The sequence below is a fragment of the Hypanus sabinus genome, chromosome 2 (assembly GCF_030144855.1).
Source record: "Hypanus sabinus isolate sHypSab1 chromosome 2, sHypSab1.hap1, whole genome shotgun sequence".
In the NCBI taxonomy this organism is placed as follows: Eukaryota; Metazoa; Chordata; class Chondrichthyes; order Myliobatiformes; family Dasyatidae; genus Hypanus; species Hypanus sabinus.
The window spans coordinates 200,802,546-200,823,240 of record NC_082707.1 but is presented as its reverse complement, the minus strand read 5'-3'; the positions used below and the strand labels follow the sequence as shown (position 1 = coordinate 200,823,240).

The 20,695-nt window shown below is 40.1% G+C and overlaps 1 protein-coding gene across 1 annotated transcript in view; it reads left to right on the top strand.

Moving 5' to 3' along the window:
- sel1l (SEL1L adaptor subunit of ERAD E3 ubiquitin ligase) overlaps positions 1 to 20,695 on the top strand; it is a 60,664-nt gene that overhangs the window by 29,736 nt on the left and 10,233 nt on the right. Inside the window, exons 6-17 of the mRNA XM_059962461.1 lie at positions 2,242 to 2,404; positions 5,365 to 5,418; positions 5,529 to 5,588; positions 5,811 to 5,892; positions 8,009 to 8,163; positions 8,392 to 8,448; positions 8,807 to 8,875; positions 8,957 to 9,034; positions 10,927 to 10,989; positions 13,443 to 13,530; positions 15,711 to 15,859; positions 18,306 to 18,471. Of these exons, the coding sequence (XP_059818444.1) occupies positions 2,242 to 2,404; positions 5,365 to 5,418; positions 5,529 to 5,588; positions 5,811 to 5,892; positions 8,009 to 8,163; positions 8,392 to 8,448; positions 8,807 to 8,875; positions 8,957 to 9,034; positions 10,927 to 10,989; positions 13,443 to 13,530; positions 15,711 to 15,859; positions 18,306 to 18,471 (1,184 nt within the window). The remainder of the gene's footprint in view (positions 1 to 2,241; positions 2,405 to 5,364; positions 5,419 to 5,528; positions 5,589 to 5,810; positions 5,893 to 8,008; positions 8,164 to 8,391; positions 8,449 to 8,806; positions 8,876 to 8,956; positions 9,035 to 10,926; positions 10,990 to 13,442; positions 13,531 to 15,710; positions 15,860 to 18,305; positions 18,472 to 20,695) is intronic.

The window sequence follows — 20,695 nt, the reverse complement described above, 5'->3', positions numbered from 1 at the left end:
TTCCAGCATCTGTTGAATGAAGTTGATTGGGCCATTTTGAAGGGTAGTTGTTCAGCTACTGTTATAGTGTGAAGTGAAGATTGGATCAGGATAGCAATTTAATTCGCCAAAGACATAATCAGCTAGGTGAGAGCTTTTATTTCATAGTCACCATTACTTGAAACTCTGTTAATCCAGATTTAATTGGATTAAATTTCCCAATTTGAAGTCGCGCATTTAATCTAAACCACCTGGTTATCTTCAATAACGTGATAACTATGGTAATATATTTATGAATCAAAGTTCAAAGTAAGTTTATTAAAGTGCATATGTCACCATGTTCTACCCTGAGACTTCTTTTGTTGTGGATGTTCATAGTAAATAGAAAGAGACAAATGGAATCAATGAGAAACCACACATGACAGATGCTGGTGATCAAAGTAATACACACAAAATGCAGGAGAAGCTCAGCAGGTCAGGCAGCATCTAATGAAAAGTGAAGTGTCTGGTGTCCTGATGAAGGACTTTAATCCAAAGTATTGACTGTTTACTCTGTTCCTCCAGCATTTGGTTTGTATTACAATTGACAAGTGTCAGGTTAAGCATGGCAAATCTGGCTGATTTTTAAGTTTGGGAGGTTGATAAACTTAAGAGCTTGTTTTCTATAATGTTGCTATCTTCATGTGGAAACTTTAATTCTTTTAGATCAGGGGTCCCCAGCCATTTTGTGCCACGGACCACTACCATTAACTTGGGGGGTTCGTGGATGCCTAAGTTGGGAACCCCCTCTTTAAATAGAGGGGATAACTTCACTAACTTCAACATCTCACTGTTCCTACAACCTGTGGACTCGCTTTAAAGGACTCTTCATCTCATGTTCTTCATTTTTTTTTTGCGTTTGCAGTTGTCTTTCACAAATTGCTTGTGTGCAGTTTTCATTGACTCTTGTTTCTTTGTATTTATTGTGAATATATTGTGAAATAACAAAGCTTAAACTTGATATCAAATGAAATGATAAACTTCTACCCAGTGATTCACACCCAAAGTACTTGGGAGTCACAGTAGATAGAACACTCTCACAAGATCCACTTCAAAGTGTTGCAAAGAAACTAAAATCTAGGATTGCCAAAATCAGGAGATAGCAGGAACCAAATGGGATACTAACAAACATCTAGCCTAGCACGGTTTCTGAATATTGTGCACCCACCTGGAGAGAAATGCTCACACAAACGTCATCAATACACAGCTCCATACTTGTATGAGAATAATCTCAGGAACCCTAAAATCCACACGTGCCCAATGGTTCCCAATAATGAGCGGAATGGCATCCTTGAAGATTTTGTAGAAGAGCATCTTCAGCAAAATTCTGCAAGCATATCCAAACTATGACCAACAATGTTCCAGTTCATAAATTCAATGTTCCTCCAACTTCTCAACTAAAATCTCAAATCTTTCTACAACTGGAAGAACCTCGGCTCCTTGGAAATCAACATGCCAAAACAGTGCAAACACTACACCAACACAGTGCCTGACAAACCCCAGCTTGCCCATGTGGTGCCCCAACCCAGGACATTCTGCACATGATCCAAACGTGCCCTCTCACCAAGATCCAAGACAGCTTTGCCACGGTCCTTCGATGCGACCACCAGCTAGCTGCAGGAGTGGCTTGACATAATCCAATTAGTGAAGAGAAGAACACCTGACATACAAAACAAAAAAATGTGAATGCCTACAAGAAAATGAGTCTCAGGATTGTATATGGTGACATATATGTACTTTGATAATTTATTTATTTTTTGTTTATTGCAATAGTGCAGAATAGACCGTCCCTTTGAGCTGCCCCGCCCAGAATTCCTCCAGTTTAATCTTGACCTAATCGCAGGACAATTTACAATCACCATTCAACGTATCAACCCATACATCTTTGGGAGGAAACTGGAGCACGTGGAGGAAACCCATGCAGTCATGGGGAGAACATACAAACTCCTTACAGGCGGTGATGGGATTTGAACCCATGTCGTTGGTACTGTAAACTATTGTGCCAACCACTACGCTACCATGCTGTCACATTTACAAAGTTTGCACATGTGATGGAATAATGACTGCTAGGCAAGTGATTGAGCTAACAATCTTTGTGTCATGACATTCAATGAAATTAATGCAATCCACCTTTAACATCACAGTATTTTGATCACCTCGTCAATACTTTGCTTATAATGCTTATCTTGCATTTGTATTTTTTCCCGTTCATTTTTACTTCAGAGGTTATAAAATACTTATGCAAGCTGCTGAGCTGGGAAATATTAAGGCCATGGAGAAGGTGGGCTATGCCATGCTACTGGGTGACTATATGAAGTTGGACATTGGAGCTGCCAAGGGTTTCTTTGAGAAGCTTGCAGAACAGGGTTCACCGAAAGGTCAAACAGTAGGTGTGCTTTACACAATTTTCGTTCATCAAGTCTTGTAGCTAATAGCAAAAGCTGAGTGCCTTGAACTGAATGTTAACAGCGGTGGAAAAATGGATCTGTTGCACTGTTCCCTTTTAGAGCTACAATTTTAAAAGTTTAAAAACAATTTTGGTATTTTAAAATCAGAATCTGAAGTTCTACACAGTAACGTGTGACTTCATCTATAGATGTATCTAAAATGGGCTGTAGTCAAGTTTCCAAATTTTGTTGACGCTTCAGAGCAAAAATGCGTTGCAGTTATCAGCTGTTATTTTGTACCATTTGGTTTTTGAAGTGATTGATTCAGATTATTTCTTCAATTGGCCAGATTTATTTGAATTGAGGAAAGGGGTGAGAGCATGTCAATTTGAATCTTCCAAGGTGTCTTGATGACAAAGAGCCAGCAGTAAACTGCTACACTTACGAGCAAACGTATAAAGCTTTTAGTTTGAGCAGAATTAGACCATTTGGCCCGTTGAGTCTGCTCTGCCATTTCATCAAGGTTGATCCATTTTTCCCCTCTGCCCAAATCCTCTGTTGTCCCCTTCATAGCCCTTCATGTCTTGATCAATCAGGAATCTATCAACACCTTCCTTAAATATACATAAAGACTTGGCCTCCAGAGCTCTCAGTTGCGAATTCCACAGATTCACCAACAAATGAGAAAATCTGCAGATGCCAGAAATCTGAGCAACACAAAATACTGGAGGAACTCAGCAGACCAGGCAGCATCTGTGGTAAAAAAACTATAGCTAACGTTTCAGGCCGAAATTCTTTGGCAGGACTGCAGAAAAAAAGCTGAGGAAGAGGAGGTGAGGTGAGGGAGAGGAGACAGAAACACCGGGTGAAAGGTAAAACGAAGGGGGAGGGATGATGCAAAAGCTAGGAAGTTGATTGGTGAAAGAGACAGAAGGCCATGGGAGAAAGACCATGGAGACATCTTATCCACCGATGTCTATTAGCAACCAACGGACTCTCACAGCTACCTCGTCCCACCCTGCCACTTGTAAAAATGCTCTCCCCTTTCCTAAATTCCTCAATCTCTGCCACATCTGCTCTCAGGGTGAGGCTCTTCATTCTAGAATGAAGGAGATGTCCTCTTCTCCAAAGAAAGGGGCCTCCCCTCCTGCAGCATCAATGCTGCCCTCAACCGCATCTCTTCCATTTCACACACGTCTGCTCTTACCACATGCTCCCATCATGCTACAGGGATAGGGCTCCTCTTGTCCTCACCTACCACCCCACCAACCTCCATGTCCAGCACATAATTCTCCGAGACTTCCTCCACCTCCAACTGGGTCCCAGCACCAAACACATCTCTGCCCCGCCCCCAACTTTTTGCTTTCTGCATGGATCGCTCCCTACATGATTCCCTTGTCCATTTGTCCCTCCCCACTGATCTCCCTCCTGGCACTTACCCTTGCAAGCAGAACAAGTGCTTTACCTACCCCTATACAACCTCCCTCACTACCATTCAGGGCCTCAAACTGTCCTTCCAGGTGAGACGACACTTCACCTGTGAGTCTGTTGGGGTCATATACTGTTTTGCTGCTCCTGGTGTGGCTCTTGTACATTGGTGAGACCGGACATAGATTGGGAGACCGTTTCGCCGAGCATCTGCACTCTGTCCACCAGAACAAATGGGATTTCCCAGTGACCACCCATTTTAATTCCACTTCCTATTCCCATTCCAATATGTCCATCCATGCTCTGTCGGGATAAGTCCATGTTTAGGTTGGAGGAACAGCACCTTGTATTCCGTTTGGGTAGCCTCTAACCTGATAGCATGAGCATCAATTTCCTAAACTTCCAGTAATGCCTCCAACACCCTCATCACTATTTCCCATCCCTTTCCCTCTCCCATATTATCTCCTTGCTTGCCCATCGCCTCTCTCTGATGCTCCCCCCTCTTTTTTTTTCTTCCATGGCCTCTGTCTCTTTCACCAATCAATGTCCCAGCTCTTTGCTTCATCCCTCCCCCTCCAAATTTCACCTGTCACCTAGCGTTTCTCTCTCTCTCTCTCCTCCTCTCACCTTTTGTAGTCCTGCCAAGGGGTTTTGGCCCAAAATGTCAACTGTGCTTTTTTTTTCCCCATTGATGCTGCCTAACCTGATATCCTCCAGAATTTTGTGTGTTGCTCCATTGATTCACCACTCTTTAGCTTAGGAAATTCCTCCTTATCTCAGTTCTAAAAGGACGCCCCTCTATTCTGTGGCTGTCCCCTCTGATCTTAGACTCTCCCACCATATCACTTTCCTTGTGCTTCAGCCACCTGGCACTTTCCTGTTTTGAGCAATACCAAACTGATCTTACCATTGTTATCCATGTTCAATTGCTGCACATATGATCCCTTTGGTAGACTTGACTTCCTTGCCCCTATTGGCTTCTTGCAACACAGCTGGAGATTGGTTATTAAGCTTCCAGGAGAGAAATCATTTGATCTCCCTTCTCTGCTACTAAGTAACCTTTTACTTCTCACTTCAACAACGATATTTTTGATCACTTAGCTACACTAGATAAATTTAGTAGCCAATAACTCTACCAGCATAGTCAGCATCTGAACTACGATCAAACTCATCTCCCTGGAGTTGAAGCAACAGCACCAGCTGAATTCAACCTGAGTTTTATTGTTGCTCAGTTTTGTTTAATTTTTTGCTGGAAAAAGAGGATACACATTGACATGGACTAGATTGGCCAAAGAGTTTGTTTCTGTGCTGTACTTTCCCATGATATGCAAATCAAAGATTTTGCAATACACTGAGCTGTTTTTTGCTCTTTTTGCACTCTTTAATTTGTATTTATTTCTAAGTTCAAAGTAAATTTTTTTTAATGTAATTTAGTTTTTTATTACTATATATTGTAGTGTACTACTGCCGTAAAAACAAGTTGCATGACATATGCCAGTGATGTTAAATCTGATTCTGATCCTCTCTTTAGGCTCTTGGGTTCCTTTATGCATCTGGTGTGGGTGTCCATTCAAGTCAAGCTAAGGTATTTGTATATGTTTTTCAAAAAAAAATTTAGGCTAACTTGTCTTCCTGCTGAATGTGTTAATTTTTGAGAAGGGAATTGCTCCTAATTTTTGCCCTTTACATTTAAAGGCGTTAGTGTTTTACACATTTGGAGCTCTTGGAGGAAACTTGTTGTCACATATGATTTTGGTAAGTAATCCTACATTGTAACAAAACCCTGGCAGAGTTAACTATTTTTGCTTGCTATCCAGTATAATTGAGTTAACTTGTGCAAATGTCATTTTTAAAACCTGTAATCTTTAGGTTAGTAGCATAATTGCCTGAAGTTAAATTGCTCTCTATGGATGTTATTTTGCAGCAAGTTTTGAACATTTAGTTGATGGAAATATAACACATTTCTTAATTCTTCAGGGCTATAGATATTGGGCTGGCATTGGAGTCCCTCAGAGCTGTGAATCCGCTTTAACTCATTACAAGCTGGTGGCAAATTATGGTAAGCAATCAAATTGGTCTCAAATACTGCGTGTACTATTAGAAATATTGCATGTTCTTCCTGTATTCAAGTAACAGTGTAGGATTAGTGGGGCATAAAAAAACCAGAATGACTCTAAAGATATTAAGGGAATAGATTAAAAGTCTGTCATTAGCTTGCGAGTCTAGATTAATGGAAAATGGATCTGGAGAAAATGTTCTCCATCCAAAAGATGGCGAAGATGTTAATATAACAAATCAGTATGTAATGCTACAGTGGTGCAAGAAAGTTTGTGAGCCTTGTAGAATTTTCTTTTTCCATCTAAATATGATCAGGTCTTCACGTAAATCCCAAAACTGGATAAAGAGAACCCACTTAAATAAACAACACAAAAAACATTATACTTTTATTTATTGTGAAAACTGATCCAATATTACATGTATTTGTTGGAAAATGTGAACCTTTGCTTTCAGTAACTGGTGTGACCCCTTTGTACAGCAATAACTTCAACCAAACACTTCCTGTAACTTATCAGTCTTGCACATTGGCTTGGAGGAATTTGAGACCATTCCTCCTTACAAGACTGCTTCAACGCTGGGATGTTGGTAGGCTTCCTTGCATGAACTGCTTGCTTCAGGTCCTTCCACGACACCTCTGTAGGATTAAAGTTGGGACTTTGACTTGGCCATTCCAAAACACAGATTTTCTTTTGAACTATTCTGTTGTTGATTTACTCTTCTCTTTTAGATTACTCTTGTTGGATTATTCAACTTCTATTTAGCTTCAGGTGACAGTTTGCTACCCTGATATTCTCCTGTAAAATGTCATGATACAATTTTGAATTCATTGTTCCCTCAACTATTGCAAACAGTCCAGGCTCTGAGCCAGCAAAGCAGCCCCCAACCATGATGCTTCAGGCTCCATGCTTCACAGCTGGGGTGAGGTTTTGGTGTTGGTGAGCACTGCCCTTTTCCCTCCAAACATAGCAATGTGCTTTTCTACCAAGAAATTTAACTTTTGTCTCGTCTGTGCACAGAACATTGTCCCAGAAGCATTGTAGAACATCCAGGTAGTCTTTTGCAAACTTGAGACGTACAGCAATTTTTTTTTATTTTGGTAGAGCAGAGGTTTCCTGTGGTGTCCTTCCATGAACACCATTCTTGTTTGGTATTTTCCTTAGAGTGGCACTTACAGAGACTTTAGCAAATTCTAGGAATTTGTGCAGGTCTTTTGCTGTTACCCTTGGGTTTTTTTCACCTCCTTCAGCATTGCACGTTGTGCTCTTGGTGTGGTCTTTACCACTTTAAGCAAAGCAATCTAATATTGACATTTTTCTACCAAGCCATTTTTAAAAAAATATTAGAATAAAAACTTGTTAAAATCAGTTCATACCTTATTGAACCAACTATCATAGACATCCAATTAAGTTGCAGTTTTAGGTCAACTTGTTTATATTTACTCAAGGGACACCTCTTTGGCATCTACCTGCTCCTTATTCACTTATCTATCTATCCAATCTAATTTCCTAGCTTTGAAATGTCTGCAAAGTTGTATTTAATTCCTTACTTTTAATTGTATATGGTATAAATGGATATGTGGAAATTGTTAATGTTGTAACCCTATTATGTGAACTTAACTTTGCCCTTTTGTCTTAATTTAAGATTAGAAACAGTAAGATACTGCTGGTCAGTTTTGAGTCATTAACCTTTTATCAGAAATCTTTGATCTGAAATAGTAACTTATTTATAGATGATTTTTTATATAGACAGTGTAGTTCAAAGTGCGTTACAATAGGATAAAGTGTAAGCATGAAAACAGAAGAGAAAAAATGTTAGATAAAAGCAAGGTTAAATACAGGTTAGCAGCTCAATCTATTTAGGAAATGGTTTCTTTCATGAATATTGCCTAAGATGACTACTTCCAGGGTTTCTTATTTCAGGTTTCAAAACTCTTTTAAATATTGTGGTACAGTGAAATGTACACCTTGTTCATTTGTAGTTCCTGCTTGCAGTGGCTGCAGAAAACTTTGAAGTTTAGTGGTTTTGGTGAATATTATCATTAAACAGAAGCAATTTCCACAGCCTTCCACATGTGTTGGTTAATTTTAGCTCATCAGCTTTTAAACTTCTCCTTTTAGTTGCCAGTGATGTGTCTTTAACTGGTGGTAATGTTGTTCAGAGAATTCGTCTTCTTGATGAAGCTGAGAACTCTGGTGTTAGCAGTGGAATGCTGGAGGATGATTTAATTCAATATTACCAATTCCTGGCTGAAAAGGGAGATGTCCAAGCACAGGTACTTTTGACATGTTCTGTGGGAGTCTGGCTTAGTAAAATTTAGAGTGATATGCAGATTTTGTTTATTAATGTTCACCCAGATTAAATGTATTCAAATATAAGCTGTTTTGTTAGAAGCTTTGCATAATGCATTGTATTATTTTCCTGTTTAAAGCTTGAAAGCAAGTCAAACATTCAGAGATCAAAGGTGCTGAAAGTTTGAAATTAAAAATGTTATCTCTTTAAGGTTGGACTTGGTCAATTACATCTGCATGGAGGACGAGGTGTAGAACAAAATTATCAGGTAACTATCTGAAAATAATTGAGCAGTTTAGTGATCAAAATTGTTCCAAGTAGTGGTGACTATTGTATTTGGTATCTTTTTCAAAAGAGTACATTCTTAAGATTTGTGTACTGCTTACACAATTACTTTGCTTTGTCACTTATAACATCTTTTTAAGTGATGTCTGAATCATAAATAGTGTGCTGTGATCTCCTGATACAGAGTCTTAAACTGCTTTAATGTCTGTAGAAAGTGTTTTGGCCACCTCTGCATGATGTCCTACAGTATTCCAAGTGTTTGTTTCTTTTCATTTTGCTTTATATAGAAGGAATTTTCTTTCTTATTCTGCGCATCATGTTGATCTACTTTCCTTTTGTAGAGAGCATTTGATTACTTCAATCAGGCAGCAGCCACTGGAAATGCTCATGCAATGGCTTTTCTAGGAAAAGTAAGTACAAGGTTAAATAATTCATACACACAAAACTGGGTATAATAGTAAATTTTGAAGATGAACTATTTTTTTTTCCAGATGTATTCAGAGGGTAGTAGTGCTGTACCCCAGAACAATGACACTGCGTATCATTACTTCAAGAAATCGGCAGACATGGTAAGTAGATTCAGTGGCTTTCAAGTGATTTTTGGATTTGGTGCTCTGATTTCAAAGCTGAATATTTAACAAAGACATAAGTGAATTCTTCCTGTAAAATGAACAATACAGATGTTCTCAAGGTATCAGCAGCTATCTTCTCCAGTGAAAATCAGTGGTTCCCAAATTCCAGTTGTCATTCCTTTATTTTAACTGGACATGACCAAACACAGAAGTTTCTGTTTGTGTAAATGAAGGTTAAAAATGTTATTTCATTTTTCTTTCATTGTCACCAAATAAACATTACACCCATCATACTAAATGGAATAATTTCCTTTAATTCTTGTAAGTTTGCATAAGTCTTGGAGAAAGTCAACAGCAAGATATTCATTTGCTGGGCATGTTGACTACTGCTAGCATTATTTTCTGATTTCAGCATCTGAAGCTTTTGGATTTAAAATTTTGCAAATGGTTTATTTTCAAGTATGTAATCAATAATGTGAAGTTTTGGTGTCCTGGTATAGTTTCCCCCTCCTTACTGTGTTCAGTAGTATATGATCACTTCTGGCAGTTACTTGGTCCAAGAAGCAAAGCTAAGGATTTTGATGGACTGTATCTTGTACCAGCAAAGCAACAAAACCTTGAACTGGGGAGGGTGAATGGAAATTCCTTTTATCTATCAATAGCTTGGTTTGTTTGGGTTCTTTGAAACCATTCAAGAAGTTTCGGGTTATGAATGTTAAATTTAAACACAGGACATTTACTTAAAGAGACACAGCGCCCTACAGGCTCTTTGAGCTGCACTGCCCAGCAACCCTTGATTTAATCCTAACCTAATCACAGGACCATTTAAATAACCAATGAACCTACCAGCCAGTAGGACTGTAGGAGGGAACCAGAGGAATCCCACATGGTCATGGGGCAAATGTACAAACTCCTTACGGCACTGGGATTTGAACCCGTGCCACTGTTACTGTATAGCATTATGCTAACCACTACACTACTGTGCCAATGTAGGAGCAGAGTTAGGCCATTTGGACAATCAAGTGTGATCTGCTATCCCATCATGGCTGTTTATTATACCTCTCACCCCCATATTGGGTGTGATCTTGGCTGTAATCTATGAACTACATTCCATTTCTGCTAAGCATGTGAGGTGAAGTCCTGGCCCAATAATAATCTTCCCACAACCCAAACTGAAACTAGAGGAATTTGTTTTGCATACTGCCTTGTCATCTCAAGACCAAACACCGTAACCAGTCCTTCAAGATCAGTCACAAAGTAAGCAGTATAAACCCTTATAGGCGTTTTCCATCTTTACCAAGATGATCAATAGCTGATCACTGAAGAGGTTTTGGATATTTGAATATGGCCTCAGAGGGAAATGTGTGTCATACAATTGTCTAGTGAGTCCTGGTTATGTGACCACTGATGCCAGGTGGACAATCTCTATAAGTATCGATAATGGCTGGAGTCACCTGCCTTGTAAAGACACTGCCTGGAAGAAGGCAATGGCAAACCTGTATGAGCAGCTGGTGCATCTCACAACTGTCCCATGGCTTCATGTAACCCAGATCAGGGGCTAAGCAGGTGCTACATCTTGCCCGTGGGTGACCTGTAGGCTAGCAGAGGAAAGAAGCACTTTACACCTCCTTTGGTAGAGATTTACTTCCATCCTGCCATCCAAGGTACACACTACCCTCTGTAAAGAAGTTACCTCCGTTCTTAAATCTCTCTTATCTTGTATCTGTGCCCTGTAGTTTGAGATGCCCCAGCCCTGAAGAAAAGACTGACCACCAATTTTTCTGAATCAGGATATTTTGGAAGCTGTAATGTGAAATTTTGGGCTTCTCCAATTAATTCTTTGATCACTCTTGGAGACTTTATTTTAAAACAAACTGTTCAATTTCCAGGGTAATCCAGTTGGGCAGAGTGGCCTGGGAATGGCTTACTTGTATGGAAAGGGTGTCCCAGTGGTATGTATGAGTGTTTTAATGGCCAGATTGTATCTGATTAGAATAAGTAATTGTCTGGATCAAAATGATATTGGCTTTTCATATGCAGGGAAGTTCTGAAGTGAAATTTATTATAGCTTTAAATCCGTTTTTGTCAACACTGATGGTTGTTTTTGCTATTTGCACTCTCTCACCTCCATCTCCACTGTTTCTTCCACTTTTGAACTAGAGGTATAATGAGGAACAATTTGTATTCTTTACTGAATTGCAGACCTACCAAAGCCAATTTTACAAAGATGACGTTGCATTTGACTATCTGATTAACATATCTACAGTTTCAATACAAACTTCCTTCCTTCAGCTGTGACCAACTTTCTGAATTAGGATGATTTGATCTGTTGTAAAAATCCTGCCTAAATTGTGCAAATTAAGTAGGAAACTCATTGTGAAGATGAAACAGCAGAGATCCTATAACATAGTTCTTCAAGATAAAGTGAGCAGGCAGGATTGTGGAAATTTAAGAATCTTTGTGCAACGGTTTATATCAAAAACTGCCACTGCAGTGTCCAATTGAGACCTTAAGGTTTGTTTATTTCCTGTCCATGTCTCTAATTGAACATTTAATAGAACTACTACCAAGAAATGAGCCATTGGTGCCCATCCTGCAGACTTCAAATTTGCATGAAGTTCAAGTTTTCTGCTGCAATTGGGATGAGTGCTGCAATTTTCTTCATCACAATATGCTGCTTTATAGTCTAATCCAAGGCCAGATTTCAGAGGAAAGGAGGAATGTAATAAAGATGATGACTATGCACAGTGCTGTAGGTCAGGGTGGCCAAAGAGGTATTGGAGCCCTATTGTGTGCTTTTGTCACAAGTTGAGCTTCGTCTCTTACAGCATTTGCCTTCCCTTCCATGTTACTGTATGTACCTGCTCCAGACTTTTCACTGTTGTGGCATTACACCCAATTCTGACTTGAATTTGTGACCCTTAAAAATACTCCATGCTGCCAGATTTTGTCTTCATTCTTTCTTATCTCTTGAAATGCTGATCCGTAGTTTTGCCATTTCTGGTAAATACTTGCTGTGCTGGCCATTGTTGACTTCCAACATCCATATGCACTTATTCAAAGCAAATCATATCTTTAATCTAGGGCAAGCATATTTCACTTCTGGGAATCAGTTTTCCTGTATGGAAATAGGCCCCTTCCCTCAACTCGTCCATACTGATCAAGATGTCTATATAAGCTACTCAATTTAACTCCATTTGGCTAATATCCCTCTAACCCATTTCCATCTGTGCACATGATTAAATGTCTTTTAATTATTGTGATTGGACCCACCTCTACAACCACCTCTGGCAATCCTTCTCATGTGCTGATCATGCTCTGGAGAAAATTTCATTTTCTACTTGAGTCCCTTTAAATTTTACCCATATTCTGAAATGTGTGTCCTCTCAGTTTAGACTGGGGGAAGAGACCTTATTCATTCCCCTCATTATTTTATGTATTCGTAAGGTCACCCTTGAAGTTTGAACATTTTAGGGAAGTAATACCAGCATTTACAGTCTCTCCTTATAGCTTCAGTCCTCCAGGCCCAGTAACAGTGCTTGAAATATTCATATTTGAATTCATATCCTTCTGTGATTGCCTCTACTTTGCACCCCATGCCTCCCCCACTTTGCCTTCCAAGTAGTCTGTAATCTTGTTTCTCTAACAGGCTATCATTCCCTCCTCCATTATTCAATGGTTATTCATTCACATCTAGCATATGCTGTTGTAGTATATAGACATAGAACTGTACAGCACAAAAACAGGCCTTTCAGCCCATAACGTTGTGCCAATCCATCAGCTTGCTAATCAAATGGGCAACCTATCTAATTCCCTCTGCCTACGCAATTATCATATCCTTCCATTTTCCTCGCATTTGCAGAGCTACTTCCACCATTCCAGGCACCCACCACTCTTTAATAAACAATAAGAAAACTTGTCCCTCACAGTTCCTTTGAAATGCCCCACCCCCACCTTAAATGCATACCATGTGGTGTTAGATGCTTCAACTCTGGGAAAGATCCTGCGTGTGTATCTATGCCTCACATCTTGTAGACCTCCATCAGATCTTGCCTCTGCTGCTCCAGAGAAAACAACCGAAGTTTGTCCAACCTCTCATTGGCACATTCCCTCCAATCCAGGCACAAACCCTTCTGCACCTCCAAAGCCTCTGCATCCTTTCTATAATGAGGCAACCAGAGCTGTGTGCAGTACTCCAGATAGCCTTAATTGTACCCACCTGCAATATCCAATACCTTGCCAAAAATAAACGCTGTCCAAAATCTAATTGGTATCAGGATTGTTGAAGCTGAAAATTATTTTGTGTGGTAGCAGGACAAAGTTGCAACCTGATTTTATAGTACCTTTAAAATTGTGTTTTGACTGAATCGAATCCCAAGTTATTTTGTCTTTCCCTTCTTGATAGAATCATGAATTAGCACTGAAATACTTTCAGAAAGCTGCTGAGCAGGGTTGGGTGGATGGACAACTTCAGCTGGGCTCCATGTATTACAGTAAGGAATCTTTACATATTTACTATTTATAGACCTGTCTTAAAAATATGCAAGTCTAGTTGATGATAATCGGCTGCTTGTCAAGTACTTTTGAATATGTCAAACATCTTGATTAAATCAAATTTCTGATTCAGAGCATGTTTGAAATTAATATTTGCAATGATGAGTTTGAGCAGTTGCCTCACTCCATTTTTTTGAATGTCTGGAATTGCATTGTTCAATATTGAGACATATTAACATTATATTATATAATAATATATATTGGATGCCAGCATAGTCCACATCTACAAGAGGAAAGGCAACTGCCAGTCTTGTGACAATCACCGAGGCATCTCCCTCCTGTCCATAGCTGGGAAGATCTTGGCTCACGTCCTGCTTAATCGCCTTCTCCAACACCTTGAGCAAGGTCTCCTCCCAGAAAGCCAGTGTGGCTTCCGTGCAGAGCGTGGAACTGTCGACATGATATTTGCTGCACACCAACTCCAGGAAAAATGTCAAGAGCAGCCAGCATAGCGACCTCTTTATGACCTTCATCGATCTGACCAAGGCATTTGATACAGTCAGCAGAGATGGCTTATGGAAGATAATGGAAAAGTTTGGCTGCCCTAGCAGGTTCATCACGATTGTTCGGCAGTTCCACGATGGCATGATGGTGAAAGTTTTGAATGATGGTGACGAGTCAGAGGCCTTCCCAGTGACGAACAGTGTGAAGCAAGGATGCGATCTCGCCCCTACACTCTTTAGCATGGTCTTCTCTGCTATACTGAATGATGCCTTCCGCGATTGTCAGGATGGTACACACATCAGATACAGGACTGGCGGTAGGCTATTCAACCTCCGGCGTCTACAGGCTGTTACAAAGGTAAAGGAGACCGTTGTCAGAGACCTCTTATTCACTGATGATTGCGCCCTCAACGCCAGCACAGAGCAGAAGATGCAGTGAGAAATGGACTGCCTCTCAAGCCTGTGACAACTTTTGACTTACAATCAGCACCAAAAAGACAAGTTGTGTATCAGCCCGCACCTAGAAAGCCCTACCAGGAACCAGCAGAAGCTACTGGCAGTCGACAGCTTTACTTATCTGGGCAGTACTCTATCACGAGCAGTGAACATAGATGCAGAGATCAGCAACAGAATTGCAAAAGCCAGTGCCGCCTTTGGGAGACTCCGTGAGAATGTATGGGAGCGGAGAGGACTCAGCCTTACCACCAAGCTGAAGGTCTACCGAGCAGTGGCTCTCACCACCCTCCTCTATGCCAGCGAGACCTGGACTGTCTACAGCAGACACGCTAAACAGCTCAACCACTTCCACTTGAGCTGCCTCCACAGACTTCTCCACGTACGGTGGCAGGACAAAGTCCCAGACACGGAGGTCCTGGAGCGGGCTAGCACCCACAGCGCCTACACCCTCCTACAGAAAGCCCAAGCCAGATGGGCTGGCCATGTCGTCAGGATGTCTGACAGTTGACTACCAAAACAGCTGCTGTATGGAGAGCTGAGCTAGGGCAAGCGCTCAGTTGGAGGGCAGAAGAAACGTTTCAAAGACTGCCTTAAAGTGTCCCTCAAAGACCTCAACATCAATCCCAGTAGCTGGGAATTGCTTGCTCTGGACCGCCCAACCTGGTGGAGCAGGACCACTAAAGGAGCGTATGCAGCAGAAATCAGACGCACCGCAGAGGCTCAGAGGAAACGTGTCTCGCGCAAGGCTCGAGCTACCTCCACTTCCACTGCAGCACCTACCCTAATGTGTCCCACATGTGGGCGAGCTTTCAGGGCCCAGATTGGCCTCATCAGTCATCTCCAAACCCATTGTCACAAACCCTCCACCTGACAGAAGTCGTGGTCGTCTTCGACTCCGAAGGACGAACAACAACAACGTTATTATATATTATATTAACAGGTATTAACCTTTTTGGGGCAGTTGCTGATAAAACAGCTAGTTCTGTCTCCTAGCAAACCGTTCTACTCAACAAATTTAGTGTGCTGTATAAAATTCATTAGCTGATAGAGCAGTGGGGATGGTAAGTTAGTAGGGAAGTTTGGTTTCAACTCAAAAGCTGTTGAGCAAAATTACAAGTTGATTGGTATTCTTCTACCATATTTGTCTCCAAATCTGGTTTAAAAAAAAGCTTGCTGCTGCTGGGTTTTCTGTCATCTCATATAAAATGTTTGTTTTATAGATGGTATAGGTGTGAAGAGAGATTACAAACAAGCTTTGAAGTACTTTAACCTCGCATCACAAGCTGGACACATACTGGCTTTCTATAACTTGGCTCAGATGCATGCAATAGGCAGTGGTGTGATTCGATCTTGTCATACAGCTGTTGAGGTAAGAACACTTTCCATGATACTCTTTGTAAGTGGGGGTGGTTAATATTTCTGGTTAACATTTCAAGTCACTGAAAAGTTCCTCCTAAAATATTAATTGTTTCCAGATGCTGCTTAGCCTGCTCAGTATTTCTAGTCTTTTGTTTTCTAGTTTCCAGCATCCAGTTTTTTGGTTTTCTAACTGTTAATCCTTAATGCCTTCACATGTAGGTGTATACTGTTGAAGAGATGCTCATAAATGTGTTTCACCACTTGATTAGGCCTCTGGTACTGAGTCAAATAATGCTGGCTATCATCAGTGGGTGGCAGGATGGAGATGCATCTCGACCAAAGGAGGTATAATCCCTCCTTCCATCTAGCCTGCAGGTCACCTCTTAGCAAGTTGTAGCATCTGTTTAGTCCTCCAATCCAAGTCGTGTGAAACCATGGGTGCAGGTGGTGGATTGGTCATATGAGTATCTGGTGCATATTACAAGTCCTGGTTATGTGACCTCAGACGCCAGGCAGTCAGTCTCTGAAAAGTATTGATAATGGCTGGGGTCACCCATCTTGTAATTACTGCCCAAAAGAAGGCAATGGCAAACCTGTAGAAAAATTTACCTAGATCAATCATGTTCATGGAAAGAACCTGATTGCTCACTTCATCAGGCACATAATTATTAACCAATAACACTGGACAACAAAGATTTTGCTTCTTGAATACCTTTGGGTGTATTTTATGAATTTTGAGCTACTAATCATGAAAATCACTATGAAATTTCCCTATCACACACCATTTTTTGAAATCATGTATGTTTATTATTTTAATTCATTATTCGTCAATTAAAATGTTGCCTACAATATAAGCTGGAAAGTTTCCTATCTTGTCCAGGCATGCTTAGGTGGCGTGTCTGCTGCATGGCAGGACAGGTTTTAGTAATAATTATTGGGCTCAGGACTGTAAGGATGGAATTTGCTATCACCAGGCACAAAAATTTTCTGAAGGATTTTGATATTTGAGACAGATGCTTCCCAGAATAACTGATGCCAAGATTAAGGAAAGCATTTTTGTTAGTCCACAAATCAAACAGGTCATCAATGACAGGCAATTTGAAGAATTTCTAGTGGGACGGGAGAAAATCACATGGAAGGCATTCAGGGAAGTTGTTGAAATTTTTTTTTGGCATCTACAGAGCACCAAACTACATGCAGCTGGTTGAAAAGATGCTTCAAGCATATAAAACCATGAAATGCAACATGTCACGAAAGATTAATTTTTTGCATTCCCATTTAGACTTCCCTGCTATTCTTGGTGCTATTACTAACAAGCATGGTAAAAGGTTTCACCAGGACTTTGCAGTCATGCAGAAAAGATACCAGGCCAACTGGAATCCAACAATGCTGGCGAATTATTGTTGGACACTTAAGCGAGAAGCCTCAGACACCGAGTACAAATGAAAATCATTAACAATATATTTTAACTTAGTTGAACTGTTGCAAAGCAGCACCATTATGCAATTAAACACATTATGTTCAATAAAAGTTAGTTGTTTCTCAATTCCTACATGATACAAGTAGTCTAAAATTATATTTGTGTTCATCTTCAAGCAGTCTATCATAAACAAAAAATTAATTCTAAGGAAGCAACACTTTTATAAAAATTTGTTGTCCAGTGTAATCAGCAGTTCAGAAGTGAATCATTAGCTTACTCAGGAAAATCTGAATGCTGATCATGGATCAACAGTCTTGTCGGTCCAAAATGAGCTGGAAGAAAGATCTTGGCACTTCTGAAAATTTTTGTGTTGTTCTAAATCAGTAGCTCTTGCACTCCTAATCTCAAATCATTTTAAACACAACTCTGCACATATTTTTATAAAATTTAACTTCAGCTCCTAACAAAGCCTGCTGAGATTGTTTTGGGATGAAACTTCAGCAGTGTAACTAATTAGGCCTCACTGCAATTCCTGAATTCAGTGAGTGTCCTTAATTGGTCTTCAATCTAGCCAATGTAAGTGGCATTGGGCTGCATCTAGCACGGGTTGTCCTTTATTGCAGTGCAGTAGTTTTTACTCAGGTTTGGAATAACTGGCATATGTCATCATGAAATGTTATTTTGCCATAGCAGTATATTGTAATGCATTATATATAAAACTAAATTATAATCAGAAATGTATATAAAAATTAGTGTAAAAAAAGGGGGTTATGTACATGGGTTCATTGTCATTCAGAAATCTGATGGCAGAGGGGGTAAAAGATGTTACTGAAATGTAGGTTGTGTGTTTCATGGGCCCCTGCTTCAGTTGGTACAATACTTGGTGACTATTTTTAGATTGCAGTTTTTTTTCTCTCTCCATATTACAACTCTTTTGTCTGTGGGTTTTGCTCATTTGAGTACTTGGGATAATCTGCTTTATACTTTGTACTACGTACTTTGCATTTTCTGATTTGAATTGCTTCATCGTCTGCAGCTATTCAAAAATGTCTGTGAGCGAGGACGCTGGTCGGAGCGGCTGATGTCTGCATATAGTAGCTATAAGGAGGGCGACACTGATTCCGCTTTGGTGCAGTACCTGTTGTTAGCTGAACAAGGCTATGAGGTGGCCCAGAGCAACGCTGCCTTCATACTGGATCAAAGTAAGAAATACAAGCCTAGTGGCATTTCAGCTGTCTTATTTGTCTTTCAAAATATTAGTGTGGTGATATTTGGATAAATTCTCCTTCCTGTGAAACTGTGCTGCATAACAAGTGACCTATGTGGTTTAACAATTACTTGCTGTTATATCAATATTCTAGTTTAAGATAGTGGTAAAGCATAGAAAGAGGCTCTTTAGCCTACTACATCCATACTGACTGTCATGTCTTTATTGTCAGTTGGTTCTGAAGAAAGGTCTCGACCTGAACTATCTATTCACTTCCATACATGCAGCCTGACCTTAGTTTCTTCAGCATTTTGTGTGTTGCTTTGGATTTCTAGCATCTGCAGACTCTCGTGCTTGTGCCTTTTACTGATCCTACTTGTCTAAATTAATTTCATATGTCAATTTATTGATCACTGAAGACTGAGAGATGGTTCTTAAATATTTCTCCTGCTTCAGTCTTTTAGGGATCATTCCGCATGCTAACTAATCTGGAAAAATGTACTCCCGGAATCACCTTTAACCTCCTCTATCACTTTAAATCTTTGCTCTCTAATTCAGACACCTCTGCTTTAGAAACAGATATTTGTTACTATCTTTACCATATAACCATATAACAATTACAGCACGGAATCTAGTCTGTGCCGAACGCTTACTCTTGCCTAGTCCCACCAACCTGCACTTAGCCCATAACCCTCCATTCCTTTCCTGTCCATATACCTATCCAATTTCACTTTAAATGACAATACCAAACCTGCCTCTACCACTTCTACTGGAAGCTCGTTCCACACAGCTACCACTCTCTGAGTAAAGAAGCTCCCCCTCGTGTTACCCCTAAACTTTTGCCCCTTAACTCTCAACTCGTCCTCATTTGAATCTCCCCTGCTCTCAATGGAAGAAGCCTATCCACATCAACTCTATCCCCCTCGTAATTTTAAATACCTCTATCAAGTCCCCCCTCATCTTCTACGCTCCAAAGACTGACCCACTTCTTCGTTTTTTTCACTATTCCCTCTAAGCTGCGTGGTCACGCAGTAACTGAAATGGTCCTGCACACATAGCCGCACAGCTAGAAAGTTAACACAACGTGAAAGATTCTCATGTTCTGTATTGCATTATACAATACCCTTCAATTAATAGTGTGATTTTTCAATTTTCATTCTAAATATTTGCAAAAAATGGGCATTTAGTGTTATGCAGTTTTCAAGCTGTGTATATAATAATTAAAAAAATCCTGCTCAGAGCAATGGTTGTAAAAATAAATAAAAGGGATTGTTGATTTTATACCTCTACCATGTCACCCCTTCACTCCAAGATAAACAACCCTATCACATCTGATTTCTCCTCTTAACATAAGACCTCCAGTACAGGCAACATCTTTTTCTGAATTCTTTTCCTTGATCACTGGAAACCATAGCAAATTAATGTAACCCATCTGTGCAACATTGTAAAATGTGATGGTTTCAGAGGATGTAGAAAAGATTCATTGGAATATTGTCTGGATTCAAGTGTTAACTAAAGGAGAAGTTAGACAAACTTAGGATTGTGTTCTTTAGGTGTTGGAGGTTGAGTGATATATTGAAGTAGGTGAAATTGAGAGAGACTGGGTTGATGGAAAGTCAGGGTGGAATTGTAAAATCATAGAAGGCATACTAGAAGAGTGCAAGAGGGGTAAAGTTTTTAAAGGAGATTTGCATGGCAATTTTTGGGGATAGAGGTGTCTCAAATTCCAGAGGAAATGATAGAAGTGGAAACATTTAAAAGGTGTTTGGACAGATAAGTGAACAGACAAAGAATGGAGAGATGTAGACCACTTTCTATCAGATGTACAATTTAATTTATTTAGAGATGCAGTGCAGAACAGACCTTTCTGGCCCAATGAGCTGCACTGCTCAGCAACCCACCTATTTAACCCTAGCTGAATCATGGGATAATTTACAATGACAAGTTAACTTGCACTGTGGGAGGAAACTGGAGCACCTGGAGAAAATGCACACAGTCATGGGAATGACACAAAACCTTCTGGAGGACGCTGGATCTCTGACACCCTGAGCTGTAATACCATTGTGCTAACTGCTCTGCTGCTACAGTGCCCCATTTTTTTTAGATTTTTTTATTAATTGGGCATTGTGGTCAGCGCATACAATACTCTGCTGAAGTCCTAAGCACCTTAGATTTTCTGTGGTTTTGATGGTGTGCCGTTGTCTGGGGTTACCTGGAGA